The sequence below is a fragment of the Pelobates fuscus genome, chromosome 9 (assembly GCF_036172605.1).
Source record: "Pelobates fuscus isolate aPelFus1 chromosome 9, aPelFus1.pri, whole genome shotgun sequence".
In the NCBI taxonomy this organism is placed as follows: Eukaryota; Metazoa; Chordata; class Amphibia; order Anura; family Pelobatidae; genus Pelobates; species Pelobates fuscus.
In genome coordinates, this window is record NC_086325.1 from 4,544,889 (window position 1) to 4,568,841 (window position 23,953).

Sequence of the window (23,953 nt, forward strand, 5' to 3'; positions counted from 1 at the left end):
CAATCGGGATCAGTGTTGGGATAATGTGTTGCGGCCCATGCTGCTGGATTAGCTTGGTTCAAAGCACGGGCTCTATCCTCTAATGCTTTAATGGCTGCTTGATTTATTCTTGTCCTTTCCTCATTGTTAAATAAAGTCATTAGTAACTGCTGGCAATCAGCCCATGTCGGATTATGCGTCTGTACTATTGAGGTGAACAGATCAGTCATGGCTTGTGGTTTCTCAGTATACGAGGAATTATGGGTCTTCCAGTTTAAAAGGTCGGTAGTGGTGAAAGGGACATATACGAAGACAGGGTCAGCGTGTGCCATTTGACCTGCGGCATCGATATAAGCTGACCCGGGATTTAAGCGAAGAGGCATCTGATAGTGCTTTAATTGTTGGGCACCAGTCAACTGTCGGGTTTGGATGGGGCTACGTAGGGAAGCGTCAGTCATGGGTTCCGGTCGGGGAGATATAGGGTATGGGGATGTGGGAGGTTGGTTTTGGGAAAAGGTAGTGAATAGAACACTTCGGGCCGAGCTAGATGAAGCTTGACCGGAAGTCTGAAGTGGCGCCAAATCAGGATATTCGTTTCTAATGGGGGTGGGTTCTGGTTCCGGAAGGGGAGATTTAGTACGAGGGGGGGTGGATCCTGTACTGGAGGAGGAAGCGGAAGTGGATGAGGGTAATGAGGGAAGGGTTACAGGACTTCCTGTATTTGCGTCACTTCCTCTTACCGGAAAGTAAGGGGGCGGCAAAGGGATCTCGGACTCAGGGGGCGTGTCCAAAATGGGCCTAACACCAGCCCTAGTGGACGAACAAGTCCTAGCTACCATGAGGCGACACTGTTCCTCGTGGCATGTCCGGAGCCATTTTGGCGAGTCATTTACGGCCTGTCTCCAACAATCAATATAAGGAAACTGGCCGTAAAGTTCAGGCCTACCTGATACAGCCACGTGTAAGCGCTGTACCAGAGTTGGATCCAAACTGCCACGTGGCGGCCATGCCGCAACCAAAGTAGGCCACTCCCTAGTGCACAAAGTGACCAAACGTACAGGAGACATCTTTACCCCAAAATCACAAACTTTGAATCCCTTTTTAAAATTCTTAACCATACATCCTAAGGGATCCGGAATCGTTGACTGCGACGCACCCATATTTAACAGTGGAACGTCGTCGACAACGATTACTATACACGCGTACTATTCAACAGTCACACCCGTTTCCTCTGGCAACAGCACCACGTGGTACGGTTACCAAGTGAAACGTACACAATAACAATAAACACTCAGGGAATTCCCATACACACACAGCTGCTACACCAGTCACTATATAATCAATATTATGCCCTTTGGCGTAACTACACAGTCACCCACGCTATAATTCTCTATATACGAATTACCCGTCTATAACACACCCCAGTAACATCGTCTTTTACAAATAGCGGTTACAGTACAGTTAGCATAGGTCAAAGCACAAGTTAAGGTCACAATACAATTATTAGTGGTTATGGTGTTAAACATGCAATGGACGACAATGATTAGTACTTATTATATAATGTCAGTAAATATACAGGGTTATGGTACCGTGCACTATAATACAGCAACACACTATTAACACTCTCGCTAGACGGCTGAGCTCGCGCTATCTAACAAGATATACACTTTACTAAACAATCGTTAACACATTTACAATTCCCAACTAAACTATTGGCCAGTACCTTGAATGGACTACCTAAAACTATATACACCCGTTTTGGTTAGCCACACTGCCCAATCACCACATATACATAGCGAGCTAGAGAACCGAATTTACACAGGCGCCTCTTAGTCGCACTATACAACGAGCTAGAGATCCGAATTTACACAGGCGCCTCTTAGTCGTACTATCAAAAGTCTAGTGGGTTCCAAATTTACACGCCTTCCCACTTAGCCCAGATAGGATGAGAACTAGCGAACCGAATTTACACAGGCGCCGCTTAGTCTCCCGGTCCCTCCGACCTAGCGAACGTAATATACACCCTAGAACGCTAGTCTAGACAAGACACCGGTGTCCGGCTAGGGCTATCTTACACCAGGACCCCGCCTGACTAACCAAATCAAACGGTCTGACTAAAGAGCGTTCGATCGAGCGGTGCGCCTTCGCTCCTTCCCTCCGACAGAGGGGGCAGATACAGATTCAAAAACCCCTTTGGGCCTACCGCACAATCGGTATACCCCTAGCGGGTCCTGCCGTCTAAAACAGCAGTTATCTTACCTCCTCGTTCCTGAACCTGAGTTCACACTCATCGACGGGGACACCCCAGCACTTCTCACGTAGAGGCCGATGATCTCCTGGACAACAGACCAGTGGCGCCGAGACGAAGGGAGGTCCACGCAGAAGTTCAGGGGTGCAGCCGTAGAGAACGTGGGCAAAGATAGACCGTCTCACGCCTCTGCCTCTCAGCTACCGTTGAACGATGAGCTTCCCGGACAATGCACCAAATGATACCGGAGAAACTGACGGAAGCCAAGCACAGAGAGATGGACACAGGTTTCTTCAGGAAGGAAGAGATTCTTTATTGGATCACCGATCGGGACTCAGAGGGACTAGCGTCACCAAAATACAGCAAAGTCTGAGTACTGAATACATAGAGTACATTCCTTATATAGCACTGTAGCTCCTCCCACAATTAACTACACCCACACATACCCTTAACCTATTTAATGAATAGAGTCTAAACTCATCCATCCGGTCTAACCACGTGGCTCATCTGATACAAAGGAGAGGGACGCGTAATTCCAGTTCTTACATTCCTGCACCTGGTCAGTACAGTGATGACAGTATCTTAGCTACGTGTTATTAACTAACTGATACTACAAACACATATACATACATATGCCTTGTGGCAATCTTAGCCTGCTAAACTTGTATTTTACTGGAATTACATCACAATCATTCTATTGGAAACCACAAAGAATCATAAATATATACATAACTGAAAAAGAATATAGACTATATACTGTATATAAACTATATACACATAATCCTAATCAGTAAAATAAAATAAAACACAATAAATATATACATTACAACTAACACATTCAAAATGGAGAAGGAGATCTGAAGTAGAGAATGTAATAGTCCATTTATTCCATATATACTGATTATTTCATTCCCCATTATGAGAATGTGTACAAGACAAGCAAATAGACCAACAGACAACCAAATGTCATCGCTTTACTTTCCTTATAATATATTAGTGATTAGGTGAGGTGGAACCCGTGTTTATATGTGTATACAGGGCCGGCCTTAGGGGTGTGCGAGCTGTGCGGCCGCACAGGGCGCCATGTAGCAGGGGGCGCCATGCGGCCGCACAGCCGATTTAAAAAAAAAAAAAAAAAAAATTTTTTTTTTTTTTTTTTTTAAATTTGCAGCGGGGGCGGAGCTTACCGTGCGGCGGGGGCGGAGCTAAAAGCGCCGGAAAACTGCTGCAGGGGAAGCAGGAAGGAGTCCCTGCTTCCCCACCAAACAGTCACCAGGAGCTGCACTGCCTCAACAATGAACTCCACAGGTAACTGTGTGATTGTCAGGTGAGTGTGACTCTCTGCCTATGTGTATGACTGTCTGCCTCTGTGTGTGTGTGTGTTACTGTCTGTGTGTGTGTGTATGACTGCCTCTGTGTGTGTGTCTGTGTGTATGACTATCTGCCTGTGTGTGTCTGTGTGTGTGTGTATGACTGTCTGCGTGTGTGTGTGTGTATGACTGTCTGCGTGTGTGTGTGTGTATGACTGTCTGCGTGTGTGTGTGTGTATAACTGTCTGCCTCTGTGTGTATTACTGTCTGCCTCTGTGTGTTTGTCTGTGTGTATTACTGTCTGCCTCTGTGTGTGTGACTATCTGCCTGTGTGTTTGTCTGTGTGTGTGTATGACTGTCTGCGTGTGTGTGTATGACTGTCTGCGTGTGTGTGTGTATATGACTGTCTGCCACTGTGTGTCTGTGTGTATTACTGTCTGCCACTGTGTGTCTGTGTGTATTACTGTCTGCCTCTGTGTGTTTGTCTGTGTGTATTACTGTCTGCCTCTGTGTGTGTGACTGTGTATGACTGCCTCTGTGTGTATGACTGCCTCTGTGTGTATGACTGCCTCTGTGTGTATGACTGTCTGCCTCTGTGTGTATGACTGTCTGCCTGTGTGTGTCTGTGTGTGTCTGTGTGTATGACTGTCTGCGTGTGTGTGTGTGTGTATGACTGTCTGCCTCTGTGTGTATGACTGTGTGTGTGTCTGTGTGTATTACGGTCTGCCTCTGTGTGTGTCTGTGTGTATTACTGTCTGTGTGTATGACTGACTGTCTGCCTGTGTGTGTCTGTGTGTATGACTGTCTGCCTTTGTGTGTCTGTGTGTGTCTGTGTGTATGACTGTCTGCCTTTGTGTGTCTGTGTGTGTGTGTGTGTGTGTGTATGACTGTCTGCCTGTGTGTGTGTGTATGACTGTCTGCTTGTGTGTGTGTGGATGTCTTCCTGTGTGTGTATGGCCGTCTGACTGTGTGTGTGTGTGTGTGTGTGTGTGTGTGTGTCACATACAACCAATACACGCATATCACACACTGTTAATATACCCATTACAAATATCACACATAGCATACATATCACACACAGTCATCACACGTACTATTACATACACAGACAACACAAACATAACAGCATACATGGATGACGGGGGGGGGGGGGGGGGCGCTGTGAAGATTTTTCGCACAGGGCGTCTAAATGCCTAAGGCCGGCCCTGTGTGTATATACATTAAACACTCCTCCCCTTCATCTCATTTCTTGCAGGGCTTAGATATTTTCCTAATATTTTCCCACCAATATGACTTTCTCTTTTGGAATTTCTAAATGGCCCAACCGTTGATAACAATGCCAATGATAGGCTGTACTTCATGTATGAGATTATCCTTTCAGGGTTTCTTAATTGACACCCCGATCAAAATGTTGGCAAGAAATGCATGAAAAATGAAATGAAAAAAGAGAAACACAAAAGAAAGAGTTTATGAGTTTCACAACAGGAGAGAAATTTAAAATAAAATCTAACATAAAATGTAACACCAAAAATGTAGTCTGCATGCTCCAATGCCCATGCGGGAAACAATATGTGGGAAGAACTTGTAGAAAACTCAAAGAAAGAATATTAGAACGACAAAATAATATTAGAAAAAAATCGATTAAACATATAGTACCTCTGCATTGCAATTCATGCAACCAATTTTGTTGGCAACATTTTTCCTTCATGGGCATTGAGCATGTGGATCCCTACTGGAGGGGAGGAGATTTGACCAAGAAACTCTCACAAAGAGAAACATTCTGGATAAATAAATTAAAAACACTCCAACTCTGGGGTCTTAATCTAGATATTGATTTGTGGAGTTTTTTTTGAGGATTAACTTTGGTTATATAGAATATTTCTGCGGATGTCGCACTCCTCTTTTTTCATTTCATTTTTCATGCATTTCTTGCCAACATTTTGATCGGGGTGTCAATTGAGAAACCCTGAAATGATAATCTCATACATGAAGTACAACCTATCATTGGCATTGTTATTAACGGTTGGGCCATTTAAATCAGAGAGGGCTCAGAATATCGAACCATCGATCGGTATCCAACCTTGTGCAAATGGGGAGTTTGCGGTTGTGCAAATGGACTGTTTGCGGTTGTTTGCGGTGCGTTAAACGGGGAGTTTGGTCTGTCACTGTGAAGCGGGCGTAACCCTTACACTACCTGATCGATACAACATCATACCTGATGTTTTAAAGCAGGTTATTCCAAACAATTTAGGAATGTTCGGTGATTTATGCCCTTTATGGATTAAAACCAGACTCTGCATCAACTATGTAATTTTCCATGGATCCCCCTCCGGCATGCCACAGTCCTGAAGGGGTTAAAACCTGCGTGTAATTATTTATATTTATTTACATTTATTTATTTAGTAATTATTTATATTCATTTATATTTATTTATTTAGTAATTATTTATATGTATTTACATTTATTTATTTAGTAATTATTTATATTTATTTACATTTATTTATTTAGTAATTATTTATATTAATTTATATTTATTTATTTAGTAATTATTTATATGGATTTACATTTATTTATTTAGTAATTATTTATATTCATTTATATTTATTTATTTAGTAATTATTTATATTTATTTACATTTATTTATTTAGTAATTATTTATATTTATTTATATTTATTTATTTAGTAATTATTTATATTTATTTATTTAGTAATTATTTATATTAATTTATATTTATTTATTTAGTAATTATTTATATGGATTTACATTTATTTATTTAGTAATTATTTATATTTATTTACATTTATTTATTTAGTAATTATTTATATTTATTTACATTTATTTATGTAGTAATTATTTATATTTATTTACATTTATTTATGTAGTAATTATTTATATGTATTTACATTTATTTATTTAGTAATTATTTATATTTATTTATTATATAAGTTCATTCTGGCTCAGCCCTGAAGGGGTTAAATCCTGCGTGTAATTATTTATATTTATTTACATTTATTTATTTAGTAATTATTTATATTTATTTATTTAGTAATTATTTATATTTATTTACATTTATTTATTTAGTAATTATTTATATTTATTTATATTTATTTATTTAGTAATTATTTATATTTATTTATTTATTATATAAGTTCACCCTGAAGGGGTTAATTCAATGTTAGTTCTATACTGTAACCTCTTAGTAATTAGAATAGCCCCGCCCCTGGCCCCGCCCCATCACCAGGCGCAATGTTTTAGCGTTACCATGGTGACAGAGTCCGCACAGCGCCTCCCATGATCCACCTCCCTCTTTGGGGAGAAGCCACGCCCTCAAGTCAGAGCACCCACCGCGGGAGATGCCATTACAAGCAGCAGTCGCAGCCCCCGCCCCCTCCCCATCGCTGTCCAATCATTGCGCAGTTTTTTGTCGCTGCAGTAGAAACCCCGCCCTCTCAGCCGCGCTGTCGCTGCTTTGAAGCCCCGCCCTCTCCTCCCTGCTGTCCAATCACCGCGTTTTGCGCTGTCGCTGCTTTGAAGCCCCGCCCTCTCCTCCCGGCTGACCAATCACCGCGTTGTGTGCTGTCGCTGCTTTGAAGCCCCGCCCTCTCCTCCCGGCTGACCAATCAGAGCGGCGGCCGTTGGAGCCGGTGTAGGCGCGCGGTTTGAAGTGAGACATGGCGGAGATGGTCGGTCCGAGCCGGGGGGCCCCCCATCCCCACTCCCCCCCGCCCGGCCGGAGGAGATCGTCCCGGGGACCGCAGGCACCGCCAGCCAGGGGGAACCACCACAACAACCAGGTCACAGGAACTATAAATAATTATAATAATAATAATATAAATAATAATAATATAATAATAATAATAACACCTAATATATTATACCACAACCAGGTCACAGGAACTTTAAATAATTATAATAATAATAATATAAATAATAATAATATAATAATAATAATAACACCTAATATATTATACCACAACCAGGTCACAGGAACTTTAAATAATTATAATAATAATAATATAAATAATAATAATATAATAACACCTAATATATTATACCACAACCACCTCACAGTAACTATTATAATAATAATATAAATTATAATAATAATAACACCTAATATATTACACCACAACCAGGTCACAGTAACTATAATAATAATAATAATATAAATAATAATAATAATAACACCTAATATATTACACCACAACCAGGTCACAGTAACTATAAATAATTATAATAATAATACTAATAAATAATAATAATATAATAACACCTAATATATTATACCACAACCACCTCACAGTAACTATTATAATAATAATATAAATAATAATAATAACACCTAATATATTACACCACAACCAGGTCACAGTAACTATAAATAATTATAATAATAATACTAATAAATAATAATAATATAATAACACCTAATATATTATACCACAACCACCTCACAGTAACTATTATAATAATAATATAAATAATAATAATAACACCTAATATATTACACCACAACCAGGTCACAGTAACTATAAATAATTATAATAATAATACTAATAAATAATAATAATATAATAACACCTAATATATTATACCACAACCACCTCACAGTAACTATAATTATAATAATAATATAAAAATAATAATAACACCTAATATATTACACCACAACCAGGTCACAGGAACTATAATAATAATATAAATAATAATAATATAATAACACCTAATATATTATACCACAACCACCTCACAGTAACTATTATAATAATAATAATAATATAAATTATAATACTAATAAATAATAATAATATAATAACACCTACTATATTATACCACAACCACCTCACAGTAACTATTATAATAATAATAATATAAATTATAATACTAATAAATAATAATAATATAATAACACCTACTATATTATACCACAACCACCTCACAGTAACTATTATAATAATAATATAAATTATAATAATAATAACACCTAATATATTACACCACAACCAGGTCACAGTAACTATAATAATAATAATATAAATAATAATAATAATAACACCTAATATATTACACCACAACCAGGTCACAGTAACTATAAATAATTATAATAATAATACTAATAAATAATAATAATATAAATAATAATAATATAATAACACCTAATATATTATACCACAACCACCTCACAGTAACTATTATAATAATAATATAAATAATAATAATAACACCTAATATATTACACCACAACCAGGTCACAGTAACTATAAATAATTATAATAATAATACTAATAAATAATAATAATATAATAACACCTAATATATTATACCACAACCACCTCACAGTAACTATTATAATAATAATATAAATAATAATAATAACACCTAATATATTACACCACAACCAGGTCACAGTAACTATAAATAATTATAATAATAATACTAATAAATAATAATAATATAATAACACCTAATATATTATACCACAACCACCTCACAGTAACTATAATTATAATAATAATATAAAAATAATAATAACACCTAATATATTACACCACAACCAGGTCACAGGAACTATAATAATAATATAAATAATAATAATATAATAACACCTAATATATTATACCACAACCACCTCACAGTAACTATTATAATAATAATAATATAAATTATAATACTAATAAATAATAATAATATAATAACACCTACTATATTATACCACAACCACCTCACAGTAACTATTATAATAATAATAATATAAATTATAATACTAATAAATAATAATAATATAATAACACCTACTATATTATACCACAACCACCTCACAGTAACTATTATAATAATAATATAAATTATAATAATAATAACACCTAATATATTACACCACAACCAGGTCACAGTAACTATAATAATAATAATATAAATAATAATAATAATAACACCTAATATATTACACCACAACCAGGTCACAGTAACTATAAATAATTATAATAATAATACTAATAAATAATAATAATATAAATAATAATAATATAATAACACCTAATATATTATACCACAACCACCTCACAGTAACTATTATAATAATAATATAAATAATAATAATAACACCTAATATATTACACCACAACCAGGTCACAGTAACTATAAATAATTATAATAATAATACTAATAAATAATAATAATATAATAACACCTAATATATTATACCACAACCACCTCACAGTAACTATTATAATAATAATATAAATAATAATAATAACACCTAATATATTACACCACAACCAGGTCACAGTAACTATAAATAATTATAATAATAATAATACTAATAAATAATAATAATATAATAACATCTAATATATTATACCACAACCACCTCACAGTAACTATAATTATAATAATAATATAAAAATAATAATAACACCTAATATATTACACCACAACCAGGTCACAGGAACTATAATAATAATATAAATAATAATAATATAATAACACCTAATATATTATACCACAACCACCTCACAGTAACTATTATAATAATAATAATATAAATTATAATACTAATAAATAATAATAATATAATAACACCTACTATATTATACCACAACCACCTCACAGTAACTATTATAATAATAATAATATAAATTATAATACTAATAAATAATAATAATATAATAACACCTACTATATTATACCACAACCACCTCACAGTAACTATTATAATAATAATAATATAAATTATAATACTAATAAATAATAATAATATAATAACACCTACTATATTATACCACAACCACCTCACAGTAACTATTATAATAATAATAATATAAATTATAATACTAATAAATAATAATAATATAATAACACCTACTATATTATACCACAACCACCTCACAGTAACTATTATAATAATAATAATATAAATTATAATACTAATAAATAATAATAATATAATAACACCTACTATATTATACCACAACCACCTCACAGTAACTATTATAATAATAATAATATAAATTATAATACTAATAAATAATAATAATATAATAACACCTACTATATTATACCACAACCACCTCACAGTAACTATTATAATAATAATAATATAAATAATAATAATAATAACACCTAATATATTACACCACAACCAGGTCACAGTAACTATAATAATAATAATATAAATAATAATAATAATAACACCTAATATATTACACCACAACCAGGTCACAGTAACTATAAATAATTATAATAATAATACTAATAAATAATAATAATATAAATAATAATAATATAATAACACCTAATATATTATACCACAACCACCTCACAGTAACTATTATAATAATAATATAAATAATAATAATAACACCTAATATATTACACCACAACCAGGTCACAGTAACTATAAATAATTATAATAATAATACTAATAAATAATAATAATATAATAACACCTAATATATTATACCACAACCACCTCACAGTAACTATAATTATAATAATAATATAAAAATAATAATAACACCTAATATATTACACCACAACCAGGTCACAGGAACTATAAATAATTATAATAATAATACTAATAAATAATAATAATATAAATAATAATAATATAATAACACCTAATATATTATACCACAACCACATCACAGTAACTATTATAATAATAATATAAATAATAATAATATAATAACACCTAATATATTATACCACAACCACCTCACAGTAACTATTATAATAATAATATAAATAATAATAATAATAACACCTAATATATTACACCACAACCAGGTCACAGGAACTATAAATAATTATAATAATAATACTAATAAATAATAATAATATAAATAATAATAATATAATAACACCTAATATATTATACCACAACCACCTCACAGTAACTATTATAATAATAATATAAATAATAATAATAACACCTAATATATTACACCACAACCAGGTCACAGGAACTATAAATAATTATAATAATAATACTAATAAATAATAATAATATAAATAATAATAATATAATAACACCTAATGTATTATACCACAACCACCTCACAGTAACTATTATAATAATAATATAAATAAGAATAATAACACCTAATATATTACACCACAACCAGGTCACAGGAACTATAAATAATTATAATAATAATACTAATAAATAATAATAATATAAATAATAATAATATAATAACACCTAATATATTATACCACAACCACCTCACAGTAACTATTATAATAATATAAATAATAATAATAACACCTAATATATTACACCACAACCAGGTCACAGTAACTATAATAATAATAATACTAATAAATAATAATAATAAATAATAATAATAACACCTAATATATTACACCACAACACAACCAGGTCACAGGAACTATAATAATAATAATACTAATAAATAATAATATAACAACACCTAATATATTACACCACAACCAGGTCACAGGAACTTTAATAATAATAATACTAATAAATAATAATAATAAATAATAATAATAACACCTAATATATTACACCACAACACAACCACCTCACAGTAACTATTACAATAATAATAATACTACTAATAATCTATAATATAATAACACCCAGTATATTATATCACAACCACCTCACAGTAATTATTATAATAATGTAAATAATAATAATATAATAACACCCAGTATATTATATCACAACCACCTCACAGTAATTATTATAATAATGTAAATAATAATAATATAATAACACCCAGTATATTATATCACAACCACCTCACAGTAACTATTATTATAATAATATAATAAATAATATAATAACACCCAGTATATTATATTATATCACAACCACCTCACAGTAACTATAATTATAATAATATAATAACACCCAGTATATTATGTATTCTATCACAACCACCTCACAGTAACTATTATTATAATACTACTACTACTAATAATAATATAAATAATAATAATGTAATATAATACCCAGTATATTATTATTATTATTATTATTATTATTATTATTATTATTATTATTATTATTATTATTTTTATTATTATTATTATTATTATATCACAACCACCCCACAGTAACTATTATTATAATACTACTACTAATAATAATAATAAAATACCCAGTATATTATTATTATTATTATTATTATTATTATTATTATTATATTAGCACAACCACCTCACAGTAACTGTTATTATAATACTACTACTACTAATATATAATAATAATATAATACCCAGTATATTATATATTATATCACAACCACCTCACAGTAACTGTTATTTATTTTCACATTTAGATTTTTTATTTTCATACAAACAAAAGACTGTAACTGTTATTATAATACTACTACTACTAATATATAATATAATAATGATACCAATAATAATAATATAAATAATATATTATAATACCCAGTATATTATAATAATAATATCACAACCACCTCACAGTAACTGTTATTATAATACTACTAATATATAATATAATAATAATACCAATAATAATAACATAAATAATAATATAACACCCAGTATGTTATATCACAGCCAGGTCACAGTAACCATTATTATAATACTACTACTACTAATAATATAAATAATATAATAACACCCAGTATATTATATAACAGCCAGGTCACAGACATTATAATAAAAATAATATAAATAATAATAATATAATAACATAACACCTAATATACTGTATTATTATTATATCACAGCCAGGTCACAGACATAATAATAATAATAATAATAGAACACCTAATATACTGTATTATTATTATATCACAGCCAGGTCACAGACATTATAATAATAATAATATAAATAATAATAATATAACACCTAATATACATTATTATTATTATTATTATTATTATTATTATATCACAGCCAGGTCACAGACATTATTATAATAATAATAATATAACACCTAATATACTGTATTATTATTATATCACAGCCAGGTCACAGACATTATAATAATATAACACCTATTATACTGTATTATTAATAATAATAATAATATTATTATTATTATTATTATTATTATTATTATTATTATATCATCGCCAGGTCACAGACATTATTATAATAATATAACAACTAAAATACTGTATTATTATGATTATATCACAGCCAGGTCATAGACATTATATTAATAATAATAATAATAATAATATAACGCCTAATATACTGTATTATTATTATTATTATAATAATAATACAGTATATTAGGCGTTATATTATTATTGCTATTATTATTATTATTAATATAATGTCTATGACCTGGCTGTGATATAATCATAATAATACAGTATTTTAGTTGTTATATTATTATAATAATGTCTGTGACCTGGCGATGATATAATAATAATAATAATAATATTATTATTATTATTAATAATACAGTATAATAGGTGTTATATTATTATAATGTCTGTGACCTGGCTGTGATATAATAATAATACAGTATATTAGGTGTTATATTATTATTATTATAATAATGTCTGTGACCTGGCTGTGATATTATTATAATAATAATAATAATAATAATAATAATAATAATAATAATAATAATATCAGCCAGGTCACAGAAATTATAATAATAATAATATTATATTATAACACCCAGTATATTATGACACATTGTATATTATTTATTATAACACCCAGTATTATATTATTACACACTGTATATAATTTATTATAACACTCAGTATTATATTATTACACACTGTATATAATTTATTATAACACCCAGTATTATATTATTACACACTGTATATAATTTATTATAACACCCAGTATTATATTATTACACACTGTATATTATTTATTATAACACCCAGTATGTTATATCATTACACACTGTATATTATTACACCCAGTATATTATATTATTACACACTGTATATAATTTATTATAACACCCAGTATATTATATTATTACACACTGTATATTATATATTGTATTATTATATTATTACACCCAGTATATTAAATATATTATCACACACTGTATATTATAATATTACACACTGTATATAATTTATATTATAACACCCAGTATATTATATTATTACACACTGTATATTATATTATTACACACTGTATATTATATCACACCCACCTCACAGTAACTGTTATTATAATACTACTACTACTAATATATAATATAATAATGATACCAATAATAATAATATAAATAATATAATATAATACCCAGTATATTATAATAATAATATCACAACCACCTCACAGTAACTGTTATTATAATACTACTACTACTACTAATATATAATATAATAATAATCCTATATTATTATAATAATAATAATAAAAAACACCCATTATATTATAGTATTATATTATTACACACTGTAAATTATATCATTACACCTACTATATAATATTATTACACACTGTATATTATACACTGTATATTATATCACAGCCAGGTCACAGTATTAATAATATATTTTATATTATTACATCTACTATATATTATTACACCTACTGTATATTCTATTATTACACAATGTATATATCGTTAAACCTACTATATAATATATTCTATTATTACACACTATATTATCATTACATCTACTATATAATATATTCTAATATTACACACTGTATATTATATCACAGCTAGGTCACAATACTCCTTTATAATAATATTATAACACCCAGTATATTATATATAGAAATATTACACACTGTATATTTATATCACAGCTACGTCACAATATTAATAATAATATAATATAATATATGACACTATATAATAATATTATAACACCAAGTATATTACATCATTACACACTGTATATTATGACAGCCAGGTCACAATAAGCCTATATAATAATATAACACCCATTATATTATTACACACTGTATATTATATCATTACACCTACTATACTATTTATTATATCACTACACCTACTATATAATATATATTATTACACAATGTATATTCTATCATTATACCTACTATATATTATATTACACACTGTATATTCTATTATTACACCTACCATATTGTATTATTACACCTACTATATAATATATTCTATCATTACACCTACTATATAATCTATATTATAACACACTGTATATTCTATCATTACACCTACTATATAATAGATTATATTATTGCACCTACTATATAATATATTATTACACACTGTATATTATATCTTTACACGTACTATATATTATTACAAACTATATATTATATCCTTACACTACTAAAACTAAAAACATGAATGTGGCACTGTGGCCATCGTATTGGCTGGTGCGTTAGGAATTAGATTCGTGTAACTGAATGTATGCTTTTTAACAGGTGGAACTGGAGAAGGTTTTGGGAATAACTGTCACAAGCAGCAGCAGCATAACCTGCGACCCCCACTCAGGGCTGATTGCGTATCCTGCAGGGTAATAAGATCTCACTCCATGCATTGGGGCTCTTCACAAACTTGACTTTTGGTCAAATAACTGAGTAGTTTCACCTAGAGTTGTGCTTTTGGATTCAAGCGAATCACCATTCATCTGAAATTTGAACAATAAATTTTCGGTTTGGCAGAATTGTTCCTCAAATGATCAGATGGAGTAAACTCTAAATGCCGTATTAGCGAAATTTGATTAATATGGAATAAACATGTTTTTGGGACAAACCAAATTGTTTCCCCATGCAAAAGTCTGTTTCAAGAAAATGTCATATCAGTATTTTTCATTGGCATGGTTTATCATTATGGCTGTCACTGTATTAATACTCAGTATCTGTCTGTATGTTCTGTATCCACACCGTATTAATACTCAGTATCTGTCTGTATGTTCTGTATCGTCACCGTATTAATACTCAGTATCTGTCTGTATGTTCTCTATCGTCACTGTATTTATACCCAGTATCTGTCTGTATGTTCTGTATCGTCACTGTATTAATACCCAGTATCTGTCTGTATGTTCTCTATCGTCACTGTATTTATACCCAGTATCTGTCTGTATGTTCTGTATCGTCACTGTATTAATACCCAGTATCTGTCTGTATGTTCTGTATCGTCACTTTATTAATACCCAGTATCTGTCTGTATGTTCTGTATCGTCACTGTATTAATACCCAGGATCTGTATGTTCTGTATCCACACCGTATTAATACTCAGTATCTGTCTGTATGTTCTGTGTCGTCACTGTATTAATACCCAGTATCTGTCTGTATGTTCTGTATCGTCACTGTATTAATACCCAGTATCTGTCTGTATGTTCTGTATCGTCACTTTATTAATACCCAGTATCTGTCTGTATGTTCTGTATCCACACCGTATTAATACCCAGTATCTGTCTGTATGTTCTGTATCCACACCGTATTAATACCCAGTATCTGTCTGTATGTTCTGTGTCATCACTTTATTAATACCCAGTATCTGTCTGTATGTTCTGTATCGTCACTGTATTAATACCCAGTATCTGTCTGTATGTTCTGTATCGTCACTGTATTAATACCCAGTATCTGTCTGTGTATGTTCTCTATCGTCACTGTATTTATACCCAGTATCTGTCTGTATGTTCTGTATCGTCACTGTATTAATACCCAGTATCTGTCTGTATGTTCTCTATCGTCACTGTATTTATACCCAGTATCTGTCTGTATGTTCTGTATCGTCACTGTATTAATACCCAGTATCTGTCTGTATGTTCTGTATCGTCACTTTATTAATACCCAGTATCTGTCTGTATGTTCTGTATCGTCACTGTATTAATACCCAGGATCTGTATGTTCTGTATCCACACCGTATTAATACCCAGTATCTGTCTGTATGTTCTGTGTCGTCACTGTATTTATACCCAGTATCTGTCTGTATGTTCTGTATCGTCACTTTATTAATACCCAGTATCTGTCTGTATGTTCTGTATCGTCACTTTATTAATACCCAGTATCTGTCTGTATGTTCTGTGTCCACACCGTATTAATACCCAGTATCTGTCTGTATGTTCTGTATCCACACCGTATTAATACCCAGTATCTGTCTGTATGTTCTGTGTCGTCACTTTATTAATACCCAGTATCTGTCTGTATGTTCTGTATCGTCACTGTATTAATACCCAGTATCTGTCTGTATGTTCTGTATCGTCACTGTATTAATACCCAGTATCTGTCTGTGTATGTTCTCTATCGTCACTGTATTAATACCCAGTATCTGTCTGTGTATGTTCTCTATCGTCACTGTATTAATACCCAGTATCTGTCTGTATGTTCTGTATCCACACCGTATTAATACCCAGTATCTGTCTGTATGTTCTGTGTCGTCACTGTATTAATACCCAGTATCTGTCTGTATGTTCTGTGTCGTCACTGTATTAATACCCAGTATCTGTATGTATTTTCTGTGTCTGTTCTGTGTCGTCACTGTATTAATACCCAGTATCTGTCTGTATGTTCTGTATCCACACCGTATTAATACCCAGTATCTGTCTGTATGTTCTGTGTCGTCACTGTATTAATACCCAGTATCTGTCTGTATTTTCTGTGTCTGTTCTGTGTCGTCACTGTATTAATACCCAGTATCTGTCTGTATGTTCTGTATCCACACCGTATTAATACCCAGTATCTGTCTGTATGTTCTGTGTCGTCACTGTATTAATACCCAGTATCTGTCTGTATGTTCTGTATCCACACTGTATTAATACCCAGGATCTGTCTGTATGTTCTGTATCGTCACTGTATTAATACCCAGTATCTGTCTGTATGTTCTGTATCGTCACTGTATTTATACCCAGTATCTGTCTGTATGTTCTGTGTCGTCACTTTATTAATACCCAGTATCTGTCTGTATGTTCTGTATCCACACTGTATTAATACCCAGTATCTGTCTGTATGTTCTGTGTCGTCACTGTATTAATACCCAGTATCTGTCTGTATGTTCTGTGTCGTCACTGTATTAATACCCAGTATCTGTCTGTATGTTCTGTGTCGTCACTGTATTAATACCCAGTATCTGTCTGTATGTTCTGTATCGTCACTGTATTAATACCCAGTATCTGTCTGTATGTTCTGTATCGTCACTGTATTAATACCCAGTATCTGTCTGTATGTTCTGTGTCGTCACTTTATTAATACCCAGTATCTGTCTGTATGTTCTGTATCCACACTGTATTAATACCCAGTATCTGTCTGTATGTTCTGTGTCGTCACTGTATTAATACCCAGTATCTGTCTGTATGTTCTGTGTCGTCACTGTGCTAATACCCAGTATCTGTCTGTATGTTCTGTATCCACACTGTATTAATACCCAGTATCTGTCTGTATGTTCTGTATCGTCACTGTAGCGGAGTAGAGGTACGATCCAAGGTAGCTCCGCTGGTAGACAGGAACAGCAATCCAATATAGGTATCAAACGGGTAGCGTGGTTACAATCCCTTCCCTCCAAGAACTAGACGACACATAGCTTGGAGGTCAACTGTCAGCTTTATTCACACAATTTCTTTTATGGCTTTTTCCCATGCAAGGGAGGTAACTCAAAACAACCAATCACCTCACAATCACCTCCCCTCCCTCTCCTCCCCTTAGATTAGCAGGTAAATTAATTAGAGGGAACCGAGTTTTCCCCAGTTTCTGAATGACCCCTAAATACGGGGGGTACGAGGATAAACGAGGGGTCCCCTGGTAGGTCTGCTCTGGGTGAGTAACATATTCAAATTTCACCCAGATCAGACCAGGGGTTCGGGAGTTACAGGTATGTAAAGATTTGACCGACTGCAGGGACACAGTAGCCGAAAACGGCTCCATAGATTCTGGCCCTGTAGTCGGTCTACTTCACTGCATAGAAAGTGCCGAACAGCTCAGCCATCCGACCCCAATCTTTGGTTCGGATGAATCCCCTAGACTGGGGAATGCAAACTACCGAACGGCGGGCCGTTCGGCAGTTTGGATCATATGATTTGGTGATCCTGGAGGTCTGAGCGGTGTCTGGGTAGTCGAGCGTCCGATTTTAGTTCCAGACGCTCGACGACCAAACACCGCTGTTCGGCAGTTAAGATGGCCGCCGCCACGTGGAGATTAGGCGAACGGCGGCCACCCACGGACCCAATAACGGTATGTGCACATGGATTCTTCTTTAACATGCTGGCATAATATACAAGATACATTGACAGGGACAAATAACATTGTAAATACGGGTTTCTGGTGGCTGCTTCTGCCACAGTCACTGTATTAATACCCAGTATCTGTCTGTATGTTCTGTCGTCACTGTATTAATACCCAGTATCTGTCTGTATGTTCTGTGTCGTCACTGTATTAATACCCAGTATCTGTCTGTATGTTCTGTGTCGTCACTGTATTAATACTCAGTATCTGTCTGTATGTTCTGTGTCGTCACTGTATTAATACTCAGTATCTGTCTGTATGTTCTGTGTCGTCACTGTATTAATACCCAGTATCTGTCTGTATGTTCTGTGTCGTCACTGTATTAATACCCAGTATCTGTCTGTATGTTCTGTGTCGTCACTGTATTAATACCCAGTATCTGTCTGTATGTTCTGTGTCGTCACTGTATTAATACCCAGTATCTGTCTGTATGTTCTGTATCGTCACTGTATTAATACCCAGTATCTGTCTGTATGTTCTGTATCGTCACTGTATTAATGTACAGTATCTGTCTGTATGTTCTGTATCGTCACTTTATTAATACCCAGTATGTAGCGGAGTAGAGGTATGATCCAAGGTAGCTCCGCTGGTAGACAGGAACAGCAATCCAAGACAGGTATAAACAGGTAGCGTAGTTACAATCCCTTCCCTCCAAGAACTAGACGACACATAGCTTGGAGGTCAACTGCCAGCTTTATTCACACATTTTCTTTTATGTCTTTTTCCCATGCAAGGGAGGTAACTTAAAATAACCAATCACATCATAGTCACCTCCTCTCCCTCTCCTCCCCTTAGATTAACAGTTAAGCTCATTAGTGGGAACAGAGTTTTCCCCAGTTTCTGGATGTCCCTTAAATACAGGGGGTACGGTGACAAATGAGGGGTCCCCTGGTAGGTCTGTTCTGGGTGAGTAACATATTCAAAATTCACCCAGATCAGACCAGGGGTTCGGGAGTTAAAGCCATTTAAAGATTTGACCGACTGCAGGGATTCGGTAGCCGAAAACAGCTCCATGGATTCTGGCCCTGTAGTCGGTCTATTTCACTGAACAAAAAATACCGAACATTTCAGCCATCCGGCTCTAATCTTTCGTTCGGATGAATCCCCTAGTCTGGGGGATTCATCCTACCGAACGGCGGGCCGTTCGGCAGTTTGAATCGTGCGTTTTGGTGGTCCTGGAGGTCTGAGCGGTGTCTGGGTAGTCGAGCGTCCGATTTTAGTTCCAGACGCTCGACGACCAAACACCGCTGTTCGGGAGTTAAGATGGCCGCCGCCACGTGGAGATTAGGCGAACGGCGGCCACCCACGAACCCAATTACGGTACTTGCAACATTGTTTCTTTCTATTAAGGGGAGGCACACGGCCACATTTATGAGTAAATCTCTCGCCACAGCAGGGTGGTCTTGCATTCGGTACTTTCAATCGGTTCCAATAACATATAACATTTTAAGTAACAGTCTCTTGTGGCTGCTTCTGCCACACAGTATCTGTCTGTATGTTCTGTGTCCACACCGTATTAATACCCAGTATCTGTCTGTATGTTCTGTATCGTCACTGTATTAATAGTTAGATAAGCCCAAACCTCAGTCTCTGCCTGCATTGGGTGAACTGCTTTCTTAACTGACATTTGCCCCATGATTTCAACAGAGTGTTTACGTTTTATAAAAGACAAGTTTTAAGTTGTATTCAAATAGTAACTAATTTCGACATGATGTTAAGCTCCGTCACAGTTGGATCGTTCTAGATCCTATGCCAGCACGGAATGTAGAGAAGGGGCCCGAGGCAGGTTACCAATTTGCACCCCCTTTATTCTTCACATCGGTATGGTCAGTATGGCTCATAAATTCCCAATCCACCCTATCAAAAGCTTTTTCTGCGTCTACTGTAGCTATTGATATAGGGATTTTGTTCTATTTGCTAGATCCATGATATCCACAATACATCTGGTATTATCTGAGCAGATTCTATCCGAGACAAACCCGATTTGGTCAGAATCGATTTATATTAGCTAGAGCCGATTTCATCCTATTGGCTATTATTGCTGAAAAAATCTTAACATCGGTGTTTATAAGGGAGATTGGCCTATAGCTTTCCACCTCCCCAGGATCTTTATTCTGCTTCAAAATTGGTAGTATATTTGCCCTTAACATCTCCTTTGGGAAATGACCCATTTCTACGATATCATTAAATATATCTGCTAAGTGGTTTATGAGTAAATCTCTCGCCACAGCAGGGTGGTCTTGCATTCGGCACTTTCAATCGGTTCCAATAACATATAACATTTTAAGTAACAGTCTCTTGTGGCTGCTTCTGCCACACAGTATCTATCTGTATGTTCTGTGTCCACACCGTATTAATACCCAGTATCTGTCTGTATGTTCTGTGTCGTCACTGTATTAATACCCAGTATCTGTCGGTATGTTCTGTATCCACACCGTATTAATACCCAGTATCTGTCTGTATGTTCTCTATCGTCACCGTATTAATACCCAGTATCTGTCTGTATGTTCTGTGTCGTCACTGTATTAATACTCAGTATCTGTCTGTATGTTCTCTATCGTCACTGTATTAATACCCAGTATCTGTCTGTATGTTCTGTGTCGTCACTGTATTAATACCCAGTATCTGTCTGTATGTTCTGTATAATACTCTCACACCGCGTTCTGTCTGTCTCGTTATCTCTCGCCACCAATAAGGTGCAGTGTAGCCACAGCTGGTATCTTGCTCTCCCCCACGACCTCACACACAGGATGCGGGTATTTTTCTAACTCTGTTTTTAATTTTTTGTCTAGTTGTGTCATTGTGCTGTTGTGTCCAAGAAAGAACAAGCAAACCCACATCTTCAATACCTGCAGGTGACTTACAGCTTCAGTCGATAGACTACCATGAACTGTCCTCGTATGTATTTCAATGAAACAGAATGTGGTATATTGTCACACTCAAATAATACTTTCCTCATCTGCAGATCGGGGGGGGGGGCTGTTCTAACCCTTGTCATACTGCTCCCATACGGTCTGAGAGAGACGGGGGGGGGGAGGGCTGTTCTAACCCTTGTCATGCTGCTCCCATACGGTCTGACAGAGACTGGGGGGGGGGGGGGGGGGCTGTTCTAACCCTTGTTATACTGCTCCCATACGGTCTGACAGAGACTGGGGGGGGGGGAGGGCTGTTCTAACCCTTGTCAACTGCTCCCATACGGTCTGACAGAGACTGGGGGGGGGGGGGGAGGGCTGTTCTAACCCTTGTCATACTGCTCCCATACGGTCTGACAGAGACTGGGGGGGGGGGGGGAGGGCTGTTCTAACCCTTGTCATACTGCTCCCATACGGTCTGACAGAGACTGGGGGGGGGGTGGGGGGGGAGGGCTGTTCTAACCCTTGTTATACTGCTCCCATATGGTCTGTGGTCCTGGTCTCCGCACTATTCCCACACAGTTATGAGGCGTAAGGCAATGCACTAAATGTTTTGGGTGCCCTCCGTCTTTGCATGGATCAATCTATGGATACAGCTTGTCTCGCTGCTAATACATTTTTTACCTGCTTCCATCATCACAGGATATTCCCATCTGAAGGTTTTTAGTACTTTATTATAAAGCAACTATTAAAGGGCCAGTGGATTTTATATCACACCCTGCACCCAGTATAATTTATACCCAGTATCTTGTGAATGCAGGCTGAATAGCCTGTGGAAGGGCCAGCAGTAGTTCTAATGTTGGATTGTCCCTTTAAAGGTTTATCGTTACATTAGGTTTATCTAGCTGGAGGCCAAGTTAGATAAGCCCAAACCTCAGTCTCTGCCTGCATTGGGTGAACTGCTTTCTTAACTGACATTTGCCCCATGATTTCAACAGAGTGTTTACGTTTTATAAAAGACAAGTTTTAAGTTGTATTCAAATAGTAACTAATTTCGACATGATGTTAAGCTCCGTCACAGTTGGATCGTTCTAGATCCTATGCCAGCACGGAATGTAGAGAAGGGGCCCGAGGCAGGTTACCAATTTGCACCCCCTTTATTCTTCACATCGGTATGGTTAGTATGGCTCATAAATTCCCAATCCACCCTATCAAAAGCTTTTTCTGCGTCTACTGTAGCTATTGATATAGGGATTTTGTTCTATTTGCTAGATCCATGATATCCACAATACATCTGGTATTATCTGAGCAGATTCTATCCGGGACAAACCCGATTTGGTCAGAATCGATTTATATTAGCTAGAGCCGATTTCATCCTATTGGCTATTATTGCTGAAAAAA

General features: G+C 34.3%; 1 protein-coding gene across 1 annotated transcript in view; it reads left to right on the plus strand.

Annotated features, from left to right (window-relative positions):
- Positions 1-11,752: 11,752 nt before the first annotated feature.
- The window catches only part of WDR62 (WD repeat domain 62), a gene marked incomplete at its 5' end in the record, with an annotated part of 54,122 nt that continues 41,921 nt past the window's right edge, over positions 11,753-23,953 (plus strand). The window contains 3 exons of the mRNA XM_063432350.1: positions 11,753-11,770; positions 15,903-15,994; positions 22,493-22,555. Of these exons, the coding sequence (XP_063288420.1) occupies positions 11,753-11,770; positions 15,903-15,994; positions 22,493-22,555 (173 nt within the window). The remainder of the gene's footprint in view (positions 11,771-15,902; positions 15,995-22,492; positions 22,556-23,953) is intronic.